The sequence below is a fragment of the Microtus pennsylvanicus genome, chromosome 11 (genome assembly GCF_037038515.1).
Source record: "Microtus pennsylvanicus isolate mMicPen1 chromosome 11, mMicPen1.hap1, whole genome shotgun sequence".
NCBI lineage: Eukaryota > Metazoa > Chordata > Mammalia > Rodentia > Cricetidae > Microtus > Microtus pennsylvanicus.
The window spans coordinates 22,785,886-22,805,000 of NC_134589.1; the positions used below are offsets into that span (position 1 = coordinate 22,785,886).

The following is a 19,115-nucleotide window of genomic DNA, read 5'->3' on the forward strand; positions in this document are numbered from 1 at the left end:
AGCTCTAGGTCACAGACACGGTGGCCATTGTTCCAATTACAGCACCATCTCTTCATATTAATGGTAAGCCTGTGTAGTAAACAGCAATTAGTGATGAAGAAACGCAGGGCCCAGATGGCCCTGTCTGAGAGGAAGGTCCATAAAGGATTTTGAGAGCTGTGAACCAAGGATGAGACTGGGAGGGAATGGGCTTTAGTTATAACGAAAAGATAACATATTCACTCAAGTCCTAATTGTGGTGCCTGGGCTGTCCAGGATATTCAGAAACAGCCACGACTCTGTGTGATTCCAACCTTTCCTATAAGGATGAATTAAATGTAAATGGAAAGTCCACATCTGTGTGATGTCTTATAGAAGTGCATGTTCTAATTTTTTAAATGCCTATAATTTGGGTAACTCGGGATTTGGAAAGTAAAGCCGCTATGAGCATCTATGCTATTACATCAATAAAGATTCATACTAGACACATGTATTGAAACTTTTATTTTAATAAAACAGAAAATTCTAAACACTTCAGTTGACTTCTCGAAAAAATAATCACTGGAGTTCATTTTATATGCATGTAGACACATGTGCACACACACACACACAGAAGTTACCACGGACTTAGTGATTCAAACCCACACTGACTTTTTATCTTACAGCTGTCTGTTTTGAGCCCAGCATGGGCCTCCAGGCTCTAAGACCAAGAAATCAGCAGAGCTAGGTTCCATCTTGAAGGACCCCAATGAGAACTGGGTCCCTTACCTTTTCCACCTTCTAGGTGCTGGGAGCTGTCCTTGGCTTGTGATCTCCTTCTGCTGTCAAGGTGGGAGAGCGCATCACTCTGAACACCACCTTCCTCTCTTCTCCTTCTCCAACATGGAGTGGCGATTCTTTCTCCCTTCGGCATTAGAGATTACATGGGACCTTACTAGATGACTGAAGACGATCTCCTGACTCTGAGGCCGGTTGATTAAGAACTTGAATTCTAGCTACAACTCCGATTACCCTTTGCCACGTAACACAGCCTGTTGGCAGGATCTGGGTGCTAGGATGTGGCCATCTGGGTCATATTCTGCCTACTGCACTTACACTTGCTAATCATAACCCAAATGAGGGGAAGGGGAGGAGGAAGAGAGTAGATGAAAGGAGGGGAGAAGCACAGAGAGGGGAGGGTTAGGAAGGGAAGGGATGGAAAAAGAAGGGAAGGGAACAGAATGGAACGGAATGGAAAGGAAGGGAAGGGGAACTGAGACCCCATTGTTATCTCTCAAAACCAACACCTAAACTGGATACTATATATACAGTGATGGAAATATGTGTGTTTAAATCCTCTGGCCAATCAAATTTCCATGCAGTCCTTCAAGCCTCAGGGAACACAGCCAATACAAGGATAAAACACGTTTAAGGACATATCGTAACTAATAGTTTGCAGGCGTAAACATATTCCATAACCTTCAGAGGGCACCTTGTTATGGTAACAACAATAACAATTAACATTTATGGAGCCTTTATGGTGTGTCAAAAGGTTAAGTGCTCTCTGCGTGCTTTTTCCAACAACTACTCATTTTACAGACAAAGAGCAGAAGGCAGTAGAGGCTCCTAACTCCTGGGAGTCCTTGGGACAGTGGCGGAGCTAAGATTCAACCCTAGGACTCTGTGACTCCAGGCTGTGCACTTCCAAGTACTGTGCAAAAACGGACTCTTCCTTTTAGGTCACAATATATATTTCAAAATAATTGATTCTCTAGTAGACTTTGTAATCTTGGGGCAAAAGCAAAGGTCTGAATTGCTGATCTGAGTCTCTCTTGTGATCACTTTTGGCTTTTATCCCCCACCTCTCATAATTCTGGGGGAGAAAGAAAAGAAAAGGTCAAGACCATTTAGGGATGACAAAGACGGGAGACTATTGGGAAAGTAATGATCTAACTAAAGCATGTCGGAATGGCTGCCACTTGCTCGAAAGATGTATGGAAGACCCAAGTTCCCAAGGAAAGGCTGTAAGACAGGTTTATTATGCGCCACCCTATCCTAATCCCTAGTTGTTGTAATGCAAGATAACACACAGAATGTTCTGGCAAGCTGAATTTTATTTTAATGTCTTCTTTGTCATAGCAGGAACGTGGTTGAGGTTAAAGATTCCAGTCTATCATCTCTGCCGATTTCACTAAATCATTCTGCGGCCAAAGGTCACAGGTCAGTCACCAAGTGCCCTTCTTACTGTCCCCTCATGCTTCTTCCTGTTCTCAGTCCCTTTCCACATGGTACAGGAGCTAGCCATGTGACCACGGCTCAGCACTGCTTCCTGAGAGCTTTCTATGATTTCCCATGACTCTGACACTGAAGAACAAAACACACCACAGAGCCGGAAGAGCCTGGGATCACCCCTCATAGGTGTCTGTTGTTCTTTAGTTACTTCCTATGAATACAGGGGCCGCAGTAGGCAGTATGCCAAAACAGCATCTTGAGGCATCCCTGGCTTCGTCCAGCTCTGCTTTCTTCTCTGTTCTCTCTGCTCCAGTAACTCAGCACAGGCGTCTGGGTGACATTTGTGGAAGGAAGGAAGGAAGGAAGGAAGGAAGGAAGGAAGGAAGGAAGGGAGGGAGGGAGGGAGGGAGGGAGGGAGGGAGGGAGGGAGGGAGGGAGGAAGGAAGGAAGGAAGGAAGGAAGGAAGGAAGGAAGGAAGGAAGGAAAGTAATGAAGCCTCCCCTCCCCTTTTTTAGAAGCAAAGTTTTTTTTTTTTCAGAGATTTTTTTTATTGAGAAAATGAGAAAAAAAACAAGTTTCCACCTCCTCCCAGCCTCCCATTTCCCTCCCCCTCCTCCCACCCTTCTCCCCCTCCTCCCACCCTTCTCCCCCTCCCCCCACTCCTTTCCTAGAAGCAAAGTTTTACAGAGTCAACCAGATAAATGTCTGCATTTCAGGTCCCAGAGTATCAAGCAGGGATGGATTCTGGTACAAAGAGTAAAGCAGGGACTCTGCCCAGGTCCCGCTGGCGCTGATACAACAAGAACCTCTGGGCTAAAGGTAAAACCTACAAGAACAAGAGTTTAGGCAGATTTCACGAGGTAATGCCTCAGCCAACCAACACCGGGGATACTCAGGACGTCACATGAGGGTGTGGCAACAGAAAAGGAAAGTAATACCCAAGGAGCGTCGATGCTAACGTGCTGGCTAGCTCAGGGATTATTCCTGACAGCAGCCTTTGTAGACGAGATTTGTGTAATTAGCTGCCATGCCTGCTGGATTAAGGAGAAAAGAGAGGATTGAAACCACTCTGGTCTTGCGATGGCACACCCCACCCACCAGTGGGCATCTGCCGGTCTTACTTCACCTGCAATGAACACAGTCACCTCAGCAGGCCTGGCGCCATGTCAACGTGGCGCAAAGGGACTCTGCGTTTCTAAAGCCAGGCTTATGGCATGGCGTCTAGCCACTCCTCTCCAAAAACTTACACGGCTGCAACTTCTGCTGTCTTCTCTGAAAGGTTCAGTGTCAGCAGGATGGTATAGACCTTCTTTTATGGGGTGAAAAGGACAAAGGACGCACAGTAACATCTGATAGGTCAGACCACTCCTCCTTGGCGTAGACCCAGGTATAGAGTGACAGATATATTGCCCAGAAGACAGTGACAAAGTCAACATAAGGTGAAAAGACCTTGGCAGCCAGGAAGAGGGCAGCTTTCTGTGTAAGTGATGACACTAAATTTCTGTGTCTCCATGAAAACTGGCAAATTCTAAACTAGATGCATAAAGGAGTAAGGCGGCGCTGAGCGCCCAGGACCAGACCCTTATATGACAGGTCAGATAGTTGGGGAAATGAAGACTCCAATTTTGACTTAAACGCAGGAGCCCTTGCCCGTCTACGAACCTGTCTCACCAGTGGTCTTTCCTCTCCTTTCATTACCATTCATTTGGCTAACATAAGTTGGAGAACATAAAACATGAACATGTGGTCCAGCAGTATATGCCTATAAAACATGAGATTCCTAAAAATGCTTAGTATTCAGTTGGTAACTAAAGGACAACGTCAGGGAGAGAACCCTAAAAGCTTTGCATGGATGGATTCTAACTTCTCCGTGGCATCTTTTCCTTTGGAGAGTCAAAGTCACGGTGGACCATGCTGTGATCCCAGCCCCTGGGAGGCTGTGGAAGGAGGACCTCTGCATTCGAGGACAGCCTGGGTTACACAGTTAGATCCTGGTTAATAAATAAAGACAAAAGGCAGATGTCAGTGAACACTCCAGCTCCTCCAAGGTAAAGTGGGGGAGGAGAATAAGAACAAGGGAAGAAAAAATTGCATACAGTTTCACCTGTATCATATGCAAGTGACACAGGCGTTTTGTTCCCCTGTGAACAACAGGAAATACACGACACTCTCAGTGAGGTATGCTCGCCAGAAAAGCCAAACCTAAATCTACTAAGACTCCTCGACCTATTTGCCAGCTTACAGAATCACAAGGGTCTGATGATTGTGCTTTTTTAAACTAATCCAAAATTTGGAGAGATTCCGCCAAATTTGAGTTTCCAGCTCTTCTTTCCGGACACTAAAGAGAGCTTCCCACTCCTTCCCAAGTGGATCTCAGTCTCGGACCAGCTGTCAGCAGGTCATAGGGCAGCGTGTTCCCTTGTAACCGCGCCTGCCCACAATCGGCCTCCTTTTCTGCTCGTTTCGTCGCACAAAGACTTCTCTACACTCTCTAGCACCGCTTGAGCTCCTTCTCAGCGCCAGCCTCAGCAATCCTTCCTGCCACAGGCTGGAGATATTGGGGAATTAAAGATGAGTCAGACAGTGCCTTGCTAAGTGGTGGGATAAGTAGGCAGCGGTTTGCCGTGTGGCATGTGCAGCAGACATGCCTTTCAGTCATGTTCTCTTGTGTCCAGATGGCCTGGAACACAATGCTTCTAGTCTGAATGTTGCGCGTACCATCCCAGTGCATTAAAGTTTACGTTCTCTTCCTGGATTCTGGTGTCTTTACCTCTCCCAGATTCTTATCGTTCCTCGTAAGAGCCCAGATGCTATTTGTTGGTGGTTACTTGTAAGGCCCTGCCCACTCCGTAATCTATGAGTATCAATATCCTATAAGTAAGTTTCAAGTTATTTCTGGCTTTTGAAGATAAAATTGAGGGGCTAGGGGGATGGTTCATTGGGTGAAGCCCTTTCCACACAAGCACGAGGACCTAAGTTCAATCCCCAGCACCCATGTAAATGGCAAGAGGGCGTGACAAACCTGACTGTGATCTCAGCATTCAAAAGGCAAAGACAGGAGTTCTCTGGGGCAAGCTGGCTAGGTAGAGAAGCTACATCAGAGATCTGGGGATTAATTGAAAATTCTGCCTCAATATATAAGAGGGAAAGTGGTCAGAAAAGTCATCTAATGTCAACCTCTGGTCTTCATATGCACACACATGCAAACACACATATATAGACGCATACATACATAAAAATCAAAGTAAGGCTAGTTCCCAGCACTGACAGTTCTTACCGCTATATTAAACTTCCTTCTGTGCTCTTAAAACCCTTTTGCTCATGCACGGTTGGGGATTTTTTCTTTTGTTTTGTTTGTTTGTTCTCGCCCACTCACCACTACGCACCAAAACAATTCGGAAGCAACTCTGGGCCAACGCTGTCTGCCCGAGTCTGACATAGCATCCTGAATGCTTCACTGCTCCTATTGTCTCCTTCTACTAGACAAACAGAAGTCGATGGGGATCAGTTTCACTTGGCCCTAGTTTAAGAATCGCAATGTCTAGTCTGTTATCACCATCACCATGGTTACTATGCTTACCTGTACTTTTTTTTTTAATGTAGCCCTTTCAAGCATAGGATAATGGCATAGGAATTTTGTCTGGAGTTCTATTGCCATTTGTCCTGAAATATCACACACAGTAAAAAAAAAATATGTTTGATGATTATTATGGCCATTCTGCCACTATAAGGAGAAGAGTGTCCTGAAATGCTTCGTTGATGGAATGATTGTCTCTAAGAGGCACAGACAAGCTGTGCTCCTGGTCAGCTCCCTGCTGGCTTCTGAGATGCCCACATGCAACCTCTCCCATTCCCTCACCACCCAGCCTCTCCAACAAAACACTCTGTGCCTCTACATGACGGTGTCTTAGTCCATCAGAAAGACAAAACAAAGTCATGCCGAGATGGTAAAGTCACGAACAACTAGAACTACACAGAAGACCTTGAAGTCATATTGCAGGTGCAGGTTTGTCCCCTGAACAAAATGACAAAAATACTGGACATCTGCTGGAAAGGCAGGAAGAAGTTCATTCTGGATTATTATATGTCATTTTCCCAAAATTATTCTAGTCATCCATTACTTCCAAATGACCACAGCTAGAGGGTGTCTGAAAGGGGTTGGTCAGGATTTACCAAGAGTTGCTTCTGTGTGGTGAAATTAGAGTGTTTCTAATCTTCTGTCTTGTCCTTTCATATACTAACTGAATTTTTGTAATGGGCACATAGCATTTTTACACACCCAACACCAAAGCCATCGTTTCTTTTCAAACCCAATAGGTTCTCTGTGGAAGTTATAAGGAAATTTGCTGCATGGTAAATGACAAAAGACTGCCTGCCTCTCCTCAGGCCTTTCAGATTACACCATCATGTTTCCCCACCCTGTTCCGGCTACGCAATACAAAAAAAATTTTTTTGTTTTGTTCAAGGTTAATTCTTATAAATCAAAACCCACACATACTGATGTAAAATGAGACAGGAGCCAGATATATGGGTTAGTAAGTCATGACTTCTCAGACACACCTGGAACTATTGAGGATGGGATCAATTCCACGCAGATTCTTGTGAAAGAATTTCGGGGTGCAGCCTGGACCTTGTACTCACTGGAGGCAGGGTTGTTTTTTTTTCTCCTTCCTGAGGCTGGCTCCACGTCAACAGAACCCATACGTAACCACAAACCTGAGTCAAAGCCCGTGATCAAGAACTTTCTGTGTCCACCAGAGCACACAATCTCTGGAGTTCACGACCGAGTACGTCACAAAACCAACATATGAAAAGAAAGATCTCCTTTGGCTCATGGCATCAGACAGTCCAGTCCATCAAGGTGAGAAAGGTGTAATAGGGTTCATCGTGTTGGGAGCTTATGGCAGAGACTCCGTGGTAGATCAAGAAGTGGAGAAGGCGTGGCCAAACTGGGGGCAAGGTTACCTCTCAAATGCTTTCTCACAGAAAAGGCCTTCCACCAGCTTTTCCCCTCCTCCTGAAGGTCTCCCAGCCGTCCAGAGCAGCACCCCCAGTTGGGAATAGTCAGACCTTGAGCTTTCCAGGGACCTTTCAAGTTCAAACAAAACCACTTCCTCTATTTTAATTGTCTCTCTGTATCTCTCTTAGTTTTTCTGTTGGTATAACAGACTAGCTGAGAGGGTCATTTCTTACAATTCTCAAGGCCATGAAGTTCAAGGCTGAGAGTCCACATTTGGTGAGGGTCTCTTTGCCTGCAGAGTCCTGATGCAGAATGGGTTATCATGTGATGAGGGGAACCAGAGACAGAGACAGCAGAGGCAGACTGCATTTTACAGCAAATTCACTCTTAAGAGAACCTGCTAACCAACCAACCCATTAATATGTAGAGATTAATCCATCCATGAAGGCAGAGTGGTCACTATCTAACCATCTCTGAGATGGCTTGCCTGGTCCCGCCTCCCCCTACTTCACAGTACAGATCAAATTCCAGTGTGTGTTTTGAAGGGGACATTGGAAGCAAAAGCATTGCCTTGGTTCTTTCTTCTCATTGGAGACCTACGTGGTCCCAAGATCTCCTTCTAGGAACCATCGAGTTTTCTTTAGTCACAATTGCAGCTTTCCAGTATTTCTATGGTCAAATAATGAAAATGCATTGAACATTCTTGGCTCTGTTTTTGATGCAGGGTAGAAGGAGCAGAGCTGATGTGTTTCAATGGTTTTATTTATAATTGAAACTCAGGCACTCAGGTTCTGTGGCTTAACACCAAAGGGATAGGAGATAACGGCATGGGAGGGCTTGAGCTAAAATTCTTACTCTAGAAAACCCCAGGACTGAACTTATGAAAAGGCACCATCTACGAAACCCTTCAGTGTTTCAGTGCTCCAACCAGGCTGTGGTACTTAGAAGGTGGAAGACCTAACCCTGCTTTCCAGAAGACTGCAGTCTCAGAGACATGTAGCCAGTGTGTTAGGCAGTGAAGTCAGTAGTGAGAGGGCTGGGACTGGCGTGGCTGGCGCAGTGTTTGTCTACTGTCTAAGAAGCTCTGAGAGTGATTCCCAGTACCATCCATATAAAAAGAGTAGCAGGGCCCATGACTGTAACGGCAGCACTCAAGAAGTGGAAACAGGAGACTTGGAAGTACAAGTTCAAGGTTCTCCTCAGCTACATAGAAAATTTAAGGTCAGCTTTAGCTACATGAGACCCTGCTTCAAGTTCGGAAAGAGTTAAGAATGAACTTCACTAACCACAGGAAACAGCTGGATCCTGTGGGTGCTTCCAACATCCGCAGAAGAGAAGGGATACCGAGTGGCCCATTCTCTTGGAAGACCTTGGATCTAGAGGGGGTCATTCCCTCCCAGCAGAGCATCAGATTTATTCCAGAGAATTCAGAAAATGATGAAGGAAGGAAATAACCCTTGAACCCATCTTTCCAAGGAAAAGCCAAAGTCATGCACTCAGTTACACTGTACCTGCATATAACTCTGAGTCACTCACCTTTACAAACACCTGATCCTTTGTCTACAAAGTATGTTATACCTGGGCATTGGACTAGGAATAGAGGTCAGTAGTAAAGCATTTGTCTGGTCCTGGGTTCCATACTCAGTACCCATACCCCCTACACACACACACACACACACACACACACACACACACACACAATGATAACAAATTATAACCTTTCCCTGGAAACAATCAATTGCTGTTATAAATGTTAAGTTGGGAGCATAGCCCCCAGCCCCCAGGCCTGGGAGTTGTATTGGTCTGGACTCCAAATTCCAGCATGCCAGGGTATTTAAGTGAACTCCCAAAAGATGAACACGTGGTCTCTTTTCCTTCCTCCTGGTGGTCGCCTTCAAGGCCTCCCGGCTCCTCCTTGGGGTCACCCGACAACGCAGGAATCCCATTAAACCTGGATATTTTTTAATTTGGTTTGTTTTGTCTAAATGACAGTGTCCTTTGCTTTACAGAAGCTTCTCAGTTTTAGGAGGTCCCATTTATTCAATGTTGCCCTTATTGTCTGTGCTACAGGGGTTATATGTAGGAAGTGGTCTCCTGTGCCCATATGTTGTAGACTATTTCCCACTTTCTCTTCTTTCAGGTTCAGTGTGTTCAGATTGATATTGAGATCTTTAATCCATTTGGACTTGAGTTTTGTGCATGGTGATAGATATGGGTCTATTTTCATTCTTCTACAGGTTGACATCCAGTTATGCCAGCACCATTTGTTGAAGATGCTTTCTTTCTTCCATTGTATACTTTTAGCTCCTTTGTCAAAAATCAGGTGTTTATAGCTCTGTGGGTTAATATCCAGGTCTTCTATTCCATTGGTCGACTTCTCTATTTTTATGCTAGTACCAAGCTGCTTTGATTTGGATTGATTGGGATTTTGCGTCTGTACAGAGCTCGTGTTAGGAAAAATTCCTAACAATAAGGATTAACAAGGTCTGTGAGGCTGAGCAGGCCCACTACCATTATGGGAAAAGACCTGTACAGGACCTCTTCATGCCTGACAACAGCGCTCTGTGGCAGGGAGAATCCTGCTGTAGCTTCACTAACGCCAAGTTCATCCTCCCCAGGTCCCCTTTGGGCTCATTTCCCCTTATCTGTGCAATTAGTAGCATTGCATAGTAACACCAAAGTCTCTTCTGATAACTGATACTTCATTTATTGTTTTATGTGTATGTGTGGCATATGGTACATGATTGTCTGTGTGGTGGGACGTTGAACACACCAAAATACAGTGAAGGACACTGGGTGTCTTACTCTGTCACTCCACCTTATTCCACTGAGACAGTCTCTGCTGAACCTAAAGATGGACTGGTGGCCACCAAGCCCCAGAGATCTTTTTGTCTCTCTTCCCACTCCAACAATGGCGAGGTTACAACAGCAATATCCCACCTGGCTTTTCACGTAGGTTCTGGGGATTTGAACTCTTGTCCTCATGCTGGCACAGAAAGGGCCCTTAACCCACTGAACCATCTCCATAGACCCTGACATTTTGTTTCTCAGTCTTCTTTAAATCAGGTCACCAATAAGGGCAGCACACAGCCTGTGCCCCAAACTATATCCTTTTCATTCCCAACCTTTACCTTGACAGAAAGATTCATCCATCTCATCAAACAATCATGGCAGGCTTCCTGTTTCCACAGTTTGTGCTGTAGGTCACATACAAGCCAATGGTCTGCAGACTCAAGGAGAGAGAGAGAGAGAGAGAGAGAGAGAGAGAGAGAGAGAGAGAGAGAGAGAGAGAGAGAGAAAGAGAAAGAGAAAGAGAAAGAGAAAGAGAAAGGACTGCTGAGCAATTAGCAAAGCAAAGCTGTATTTCTCCTTGGAGCCCAGGGACATTCTAGGGACAGGCTGGGTTGTTTGGTTTTGTTTGAGGTGTGCTGGGATGAAAGGCATCCTGGAAGCGGAAGGCCAGTCATTCATTAATTAATTACGACTGTAATTGAGGGTTTGTTCTGGAGCGATTCCTTTGAAATTACTTTCCATCAGACAGCAAGAGCCACAAAGGAATCAGATATTCTGTGCTCTCTCTATTTCCTCCTGCACAGAGCAGTTTCTTCTAGGACCTGAGATTCTGGTTTGTTCTGGCTCTACCCTTCCTTATACGTCTTTCTAACTCTGGCTGTAGAGACTTTATCTGGAGAGAGAGAGAGAGAGAGAGAGAGAGAGAGAGAGAGAGAGAGAGAGACGGCACACACGCTCTCACGCACGCACACTTGATTAATGTTTAGTTTTTAAAAAGAAAATCTGTACTACACAAGATAGTCTTAACTGTGGACTTTAATCTGACCTTTTTTTGGGTGAGTGTACATTGGAAAAATTCCACTGCAAGATTAGAAAGACACCTGAGATGGCAGGCTACCCACCTGATGTCGTGGGCCACACCTCCGGGTTACCACTGGGAGGGAGGAGGGAACCGGCATATTCATGTGGTTCTAAACAACAACAGCAAAGTGTGTTGGCCCAGGGGCACCTCGGGATTGACCAAGAGGAAACACACATTGCACAATGATAGGATCTTGTCGGTACAGTTGTCAGAGGAGGAAACTCCCACAGCAAAGGGCATAAAACCATCCCAGGCAGTCTGGTGCAGCTCAGTCCTGTGGTGTCAGAGAGTCTAGCCCTGCTCCATACACAGATGGAACCATGAACTCCAGCCAGGGCTTTAGCCAGACCTACTCGGCCTCTGTCCACGGCCTTGGAAGCAGCTGGAGTCAGTCTGGGAGCTTCCACAGGACCCCTAGCGTCCATGGAGGCGCAGGGGGTGTCCGCATCTCCCTTTCCTTCACTACACCAGGCTGCCTGCCTCCTGGAGGATCATGGGGGTCTGAACGAGGCAGTCCCCTGCTAGGTGGAAATGGCAAGGCCACCATGCAAAACCTCAACAATCGCCTGGCCACCTACCTGGAGAAGGTACGGGCTCTGGAGGAGGCCAATTCAAAGCTGGAAAGTCGCATCCTACAATGGCATCAGGAGAGAGAACCTGGCAATAGGAAAGATTATTCCCAATATGAGGAAAACATCAGCCACCTTCAGGAGCAGGTAAGACACTGAGAGACTCTGAAGCTGACCATGGAGGATGGGGGAGGAAAAAAAAACAGCTCACGTGACAGTTCCAGGGGAAAAGAGCAAAAGAATTCAAGTCTCAAGTATTGCTCATGTAAATCCTACTGTCATATCTTAACCATGGACTTGGGGAAACTTGTTTGTAAAATTAGTTTTCTCTCTATAAATAATATAGAAAGTAATGACAGCAAACATTTCAGAATTATTATCGAGTGTCTTTTAAAAAACAAAACTGCCTGGTTTTCTGCATGCTTTGAAACATTAAAAAAAAAGTCTCTGAGCCTTAGAAATGCCAGGCAGCCGGGCACCGTGCAGTATCACTTTAGATCCAGCAACGTCAGGGAGATGATAAGGGCTGGTATGCAGGGTGCACCCTCGGTACACAAGGCACAGGAGAGAATTTACTTTCTCACGACATCCGTTCTACTCCACCTCAGCGTCCTGGCGACAGTGTGCCTCTCTAGCCACAAAAGACCGAGTTACACTGTGGTGCAGACCATGCCCAAAAAGCTGTCACACTCCACCAGCAGGTATGCCACTGTGGCATCCTTGGCTATTTTTCTAGAAGTTGCTAGAAGTTAAAGTTGCTCACACTTCTGAGAATGACATATTGTTGTGGGGGTGGAGGGGAGTGATAAAATGAGAGTCAATTTAACTATGGAGATATGCTTCAAGAAACAGCATGCTTCTCAACCAAGCATCTAAAAAGCTAAGGTCCCACCTTCTGGGGTGTCTGGATGCAAGTAGAGGGAGGCATCTCACAGTTACGCACCTCCCCTTTGTATGAAGGAGTTCCAGGAAAACCCCTGTGAACTCATGATGTAGCCTACCCTGGAAAGGCCATCGCAGGCTTCCAATATGAATACCATGTTATTTCACAACACTCAGCCATCTTTGCTTGAATGTAGGAAGGACCAATCAAGATAACATAAATCTGTCCTTGTAATGACCCCTAATTATTGAATAATCAGCCTAATAACTGAGTGTGTAATTGCCTTAACTACAGAGTGCACGGCTGTCTTTGTGAAGAAAACAAGGTGACTCAACGTCCACACAGGGCTTTTCGTTTAACGAAGCTGCTTTGGCTTTAGAACGGAGGGAAAAGATGATGTTTGCCAATGGTCAGCCAGGAGCGTGGATCCCAAAGAAATACCAGGCTACAGCTGACCCAACAGCATGGATCCCAATAGCAGAGACAAGTAGGGAGAGGGAGGAAGGAGAAGGAAACCAATAGTGGGCACTTCCTGTATGCCAAGCAGTGGGGGGGGGGGGTCAAACACAACAAGGGCTTTCTGCAACGGTGGGACTGATCTATATTACCTGACTTACTTCTCACACCAGCTGTTAGGAAATTCAAGTTCAAAAAATGTGAACTAACCCCCGAAGGCCCCAGCAAAAGGCAGAGGTGGGACTTTCACTCGGGTCTCTTTCAAATGATCCCGCCTCCACTTCAGCATGGTGCCAACTCGCCAGCCTGGTACAAAGATGAAATGTGTGTATTGTTCTCCAGAACGAGGCAGCAGGTTGGCAGAACTATTCATGCCACCCGTGGTTCAGAACTTATATATCAGTTCTTATATATCTCTGCGGAGCAAATATTTTTATCCCCAGCTTTCACACCAAGAGACTGAAACTGGATACTTCCTTTCGGCTTGCTTTTCTAAATCCCTTAGAACAGAAATGAGAGGGGGAAATGAGTGGATTCAGCTGTGAGGATGGGCAGCTAGCCCACTCCCTGCCAGGCCAGAACTCTGGATTCTGAAACCAAACAGGTCAAGGTTCAAGTTTTTCTAGACCGTACTTTGGATGTTTCACTTTCTCTGCTTTGGAAGAGTGTCACTCTTGAAGGTCGAGGTTGTCTGTCATTCCTGACTTCCCCTGTTTGCAACTGAGGTCCTAAAAGGTGCCTCAGTCTCCTGGGCCTTGCTCTCCCTGGGTCCTATTGAAATATTCTGAATAAATACAACATTTTCCCCTCATTTTGTAATGTTAAGTGCTACTCCAAAAGTCTGGGAAAAATGCAGTTCAAAAGTGATTCCAAACCTTTCAAAACACAGAATTGGACATAGCCATAGGAATATCATCCATAAAACTCTCTGGTGATTCTCAGCATGTGACATTTGGGAGCATGGTCAAATTGTCTACTTGCCTGTATTGAGTAGGAGATTACATGCCTTGGGGCAATGATACTATGCTAACACACTAACTAGATTTTTTTCAAAGAATGAACTCAGGGCCTTGGGGAGAATCTAGACAATTATTACAACATACAGTTTAAAAATCTATGCCTCATATACTATTTCTCAATCCATCCCAATCCATTTATGACTATGAAGGAAGTCTCAGAAATAATGGCTGCATTATAATACCATATTAAGTAAACCCAAACAGTGAGGAGTTTCAAATATGAGATGTGGGTGCTGGAGAGATGGCTCCGTGGTATAGAGGATTTACAGTCCTTGCAGAGGACCTAAGTTTAGTTCCCAGACCTCACAAGATGGCTCACAACCACCTGTAACCCCAGTTCCAGGGGATCCAATGGCCTCTCTGTTCTCTTTAGGCTTCTGTGTGCACACATATATACACTCAGCCACATGCACATAAATACACAAAGATAGGTATAGATAGATAGATAGATAGATAGATAGATAGATAGATAGATAGATAGATAGATAGATAGATAGATAGATGATAGGAGAGAGAAAATTGGTTTCCATGTAGCCCAGATTGGCCTTGAACTCACTATGTATCTGAGGATGATCTTGAACTCCTGATCCTCCTGTACTGGGATTTTAAGAATGTGCCATCATGTTTCATTTGTGCAGTGCTGGGTATTGAGCCCATGCTAGGCAAGCATTCTGCAAACTGAGCTACATCATCCACCCTACATGTGCTTTACGCCACGTACACTCCAAGGCCTCACTCACATGGACCGCAAGAATGCTGGCTGGGGAGGAATTACATACTTGATGTTGGCTTCTCAAAGGAGAAGTGATCACTTTAACTTGGAAAAGTCAAATAAGTCAAAAAGTCAAATAAGTGAGTTTTTACCCGTCTGGTTTTGATGTGTGCACTGTGGGGCTGCTAACCAGCCCAGTAGTGTGGGTTTCTACAGTCACTCGGTGCACGAGGAAGAAGGTGCTCAGGGTGCTGAGCTTTGGGGATGGAGCTACTTTTACTTTGCATGAGTAAATAATACCAGGAATAAGAAGCCTAGAAGGGAGAATTCTGGTTAAAAAATGCCATAAAGCAGCACTGTGGGCAATCAGCCAGGATGGACCTGCAGTTTTCACTTTCAGGGCAAAATTCAATGAACCTTCCAGAATCCCTGGAGTATGACAAGTATGTGTGCAATATTATCTCATTTACCATCTCCTAACGCTCACAATGCATGGGTGAGTGGCCATTATTACTGTTCTCACCATTTTACGGATGCAGACACTGAGACCTGATGGGCTCAGCCAGCTAATGTGTAAGACAGGACCCCAGCCCTGCTCTCAGAGCGCCAAGCCCAGCGTTCCCCTGACTTCTGAAGGCTGCATTGTGCATTCACAGGAGCAAATTCCAAGTCCTTGGTGAAGCTTTAAATAGGACCAGGGTTTTAAAAGGCACCTTTGTGTTAAGGAAGAACTTTGCCTTAAGAAAAATTCTCTCTAAATAAAAGGATTAGCTGTACAAATACAATGGGAATGCCACAGGGTTCTGTGACTCCAGCTGCTTTGCGAAAGCTTAAAGCAAGGATCTCCTGTTTATAATTAATCCAAGCCCCTTATTGTAATGATAGGACTGAAGCGCAAGGGCAGGATGTGGCCTGAAGGGGAAGGAAGTCAGTCCAAAGAAATGCTACAGTTTCTACTCTGTCACAATGCTTCGTACACAAGATAGAAACTTTCAGACACTGAGAAATTGACCCCGTTTCCCCACATCAAATGTGGGCCCTTTCTCCAATCATAATGTCCTGTATAACCAATTGCTCAGACAAACAGCTCCAATGGGTGTTTTTTTTCTTAATGTAAATAAAACTTAAGGGACTATCTAGCGACCAGTTTTAGCTGGAGGCTTTAATACTGTAGAAACTTCTTAAGTAGCACCATTCGATGGTAGAGAATTCACTCAGTTCTTGTTTTAATAGCTTCAATAGAGGCAATCTCATCACAAATATATTACAAATACATACATCTTCCTGAAGTTTACATATGTAGATCTCATTACTTTGGGCAAAATAATAATGACTATTTTATATGACGACTATCTGAAGTATACTTCAGATTAGCAATCATGGAGGAAGGGTGACTATGTCAAGTGTAAGAATCACACACATTGAAGCTAACACTTGTACTTTAGGAAATCTTACCCTATAGTCACAATCAGAAAAAAATCCAGAAGCTGGGGGATGGTTCAGTGGGAGAGGGCAACTGCTGTGCAAGCGTGAAGACCTGGGTTTGGATCCTCAACCTTCATGTCAAAAGCCAGTAATAACTACACATACCTGTAGCCTTAGGACTAGTCGGGAGAAGTGGGAGGCAGGAGAATTGCTGAGGGTGCTGGTCACCGCCCAAACTCCAGGTTTAGTAAGAAACCCTGGCTGAAAGGAATAAGGAAAGTAGTGACAGAGCGGGACACTTGAGGTCCTCCTCTGTCCTTCTGAAGCCCATGCATGAGCACATGCATGCAAACACACCACACACACACACCACTTTCTTTTGAAACAAAAAGTCTCATAACCCAAACTCTAACACTTTCAGATTGTAAGCAAAACACTAAGTAGTGTTCACGTCACTAGACAACTGGAAGGCATTACCAAGAGGCACGGCCCATAAGTTTTATTTACATTTAAAAAAAAAAACACCCATTGGAGCTGTTGTCTGAGCAATTGGTTATACAGGGCATTATGAATGGAGAAAGGGCCCACATTTGATGTAAGGAAACGGGGTCAATTTCTCACTGTCTGAAAGTTTCTATCTTTTACCCCACTTCCTCCAGTGGTCGCTCCAACCCCAGCCTGTCAAAGAGCTAGATAAACTTGTGCTGTTCTCAGTCTCGTAAGAGAAGCTTCTTACCGCAATGGATAGCAGCTAGCAGAGACCCCTAACTGTCCACATTGCTGAGAACAAACAACTGCGGATGCCCAGTTAGAGATAGGGCATCTATTTCTGTCTGCCCTGCTCCCCGAAGCACAGGGAACACTGAAAGAGAGGGCAGAGAGAATGTGAAAGGCAGAGGATGGGGAGGAGAGATGTGAAACGCTCCGCATTTGGGAAGCACGACCACCGCTTCAGCACACAGGAACTCACAGCAGCCGTGGTACCTTCACGAGACCTGCACGAAACCAAGCCAGTTAAAACTTCCAGCACAGGTGAAACGGGATCATGAGGCCCCACCCCTAGCTGAGGAGCTACTGGCAGTCAGAGACTACTTGAAGAGAGAGAGTTATTTTTCTTTGGGGGGAGGGATTGGATAGCACTAATTGGGCTTAGTGGGTTAAATAATAATAGTAATAGCAATAACAATAAAGAAAAGAAGGGGAGAAAGATGAATGAATAAAAAGACACAGAAACCAACAGCAGACGTATTCTTTCTGTGTTTTTCACCTGGCACATGTGACTTGATTCTCACCATTCTGCTAAATAAATAAATAGAAGTTTTCAAGAAAGAAAAGGATATTGTCTGTGCTGCAAGCTTCTGGCAGGGGAAACTGGAGCTTAGACACGCAGCTGTCATGGGTGGATCTGTTCCGCTGGACTAATTCTTACCGTACCTATTTTACAGATCGTGGAAAGTAAGATGACCAATGCTCAAATTGTTGTGCTCATTGACAATGCCAGGATGGCAGTGGATGACTTCAACACCAAGTAAGTCCCTTCTTCACAGAGTTCCACAAAAGGGAAGCTCGGCTTGCTGCAACCGGCTGCCAAAATCTTACTGGATTATACCTAAAAGGGCACAGCGAGAGTCCTGTGCAATTTAAATAAGCCAGATATAAAGTGCGCATGAAAGCATGTGAAGATCTGAATATGAATTAAGAATCAGACTCTATTAAAAAAAACTTTTCATTTTAGGGATGGTAATTTTGTTTGTACTTATACAGAAAAAAATATCTTTTTTATTAGATGCAATCTGCTACAGTTAGGGTTCAAATGCCATAATGTCCATAATTTGCTTTGAACATTTTCAGCCATGAGCCATGTATATTGGTGCACGCTTGCAATCTCAGCTCTTGGAAGCTCTTGCAGAGGCAGCAGGGTGGTGCATTTGAGAGCAACCTGGGATACATATTGAGTTCAAGAGCATCCTGAGCTACTTAGCAAGACCTTATCCCAAAAATAAATGAACTACCAGCTACCACAAAAAAAAAAAAAGCTTCAGCAATAAATCTAGATGAAGCAAATATGCAAGATACTGGTGGGTAACAAAGCTAAGTGGCAGATCCAGGTCTGTGTGTGTTCTCTTCTGTGCTGCATTTAAAAGGAGGCACCGAGTCATCAACACAGACAAGCACAGCATGGAACAATGTTCTATACCCCTGTATATGCCGTTTCAATGTACCAATGGCTGATGATGTCCTGCATGCCTCTTACTTCCACCTGGAAAGTAAAACAGCCCCTTCTCAACCCACGTGGACTCTGGCCACGCCCACGGCCTTCCAACAGCAGGAGTGTTCTAACCCCACCTCTCTCACCAAAGGTTTGAAAGTGAACACTCCTTTAAGAAAGAATTGGAAATTGAAGTCGAGAGCCTCCGAAAGACCTTGGATGATCTGACCATTGTCACGACAGACCTGGAACAGGAGGTGGAGGGAATGAGAAAGGAACTCATCCTCATGAAGAAGCGCCATGAGCAGGTGGGACTGCCCTGGGCTCCTGGGAACAAGGTCTGCCCCTAACTTCATCATTCCAGGGTGACCCCATAGTAACAGATGAGGCCACCACCTGAGTGCCAGTTCCAATGTCCCTCATACGGAATCATAGAAACATCGAGTTCTTTCCAATGTCAAGGTTATATTCTTAGATGTCAAATGTAACCTAGTACCATGATAATGAACAGGAACTGGCAACAACGTAATAATAGTAGAAATTTGTTATCACACACTGGCTTCCCTGACTCATTAGTATAATACTGTAAGAATCAGGACTGGGAAGATGTCTCAGTGGGGATAGTGTTTGCTAGGTAAGCATAAGGATCACAGTTTGGATCCCCAAAGCCCCCTAGGCAGATGTGGTGCTTCCTGTAATCCTGGAACTGGGGGGCCAGAGATTGGATCCACAGGAAAACCTGGCTGGCTAACACTAACCAAATGAATGAGCTCTGGGTTCAGCAAGAGACCCTGACTCAATAAAATAAAGAAGTGGAT

At 45.0% G+C, this 19,115-nt stretch overlaps 1 protein-coding gene and 1 long non-coding RNA gene across 2 annotated transcripts in view; one reads left to right on the forward strand and one right to left on the reverse strand.

The window, feature by feature from the left end:
- Positions 1-2,848: 2,848 nt before the first annotated feature.
- Positions 2,849-3,376, reverse strand: LOC142831817 (uncharacterized). Its single transcript, XR_012907074.1, has 3 exons — positions 3,336-3,376; positions 3,129-3,221; positions 2,849-3,016 (listed from the first exon to the last, which is right to left on the reverse strand). It is a non-coding gene; the product is annotated as an uncharacterized LOC142831817 (long non-coding RNA).
- A 7,904-nt stretch (positions 3,377-11,280) lies between these two features.
- Krt23 (keratin 23) overlaps positions 11,281-19,115 on the forward strand; it is a 15,045-nt gene continuing 7,210 nt past the window's right edge. The window contains exons 1-3 of the mRNA XM_075942224.1: positions 11,281-11,740; positions 17,534-17,616; positions 18,449-18,605. Of these exons, the coding sequence (XP_075798339.1) occupies positions 11,345-11,740; positions 17,534-17,616; positions 18,449-18,605 (636 nt within the window). The 5' untranslated portion in view covers positions 11,281-11,344. The remainder of the gene's footprint in view (positions 11,741-17,533; positions 17,617-18,448; positions 18,606-19,115) is intronic.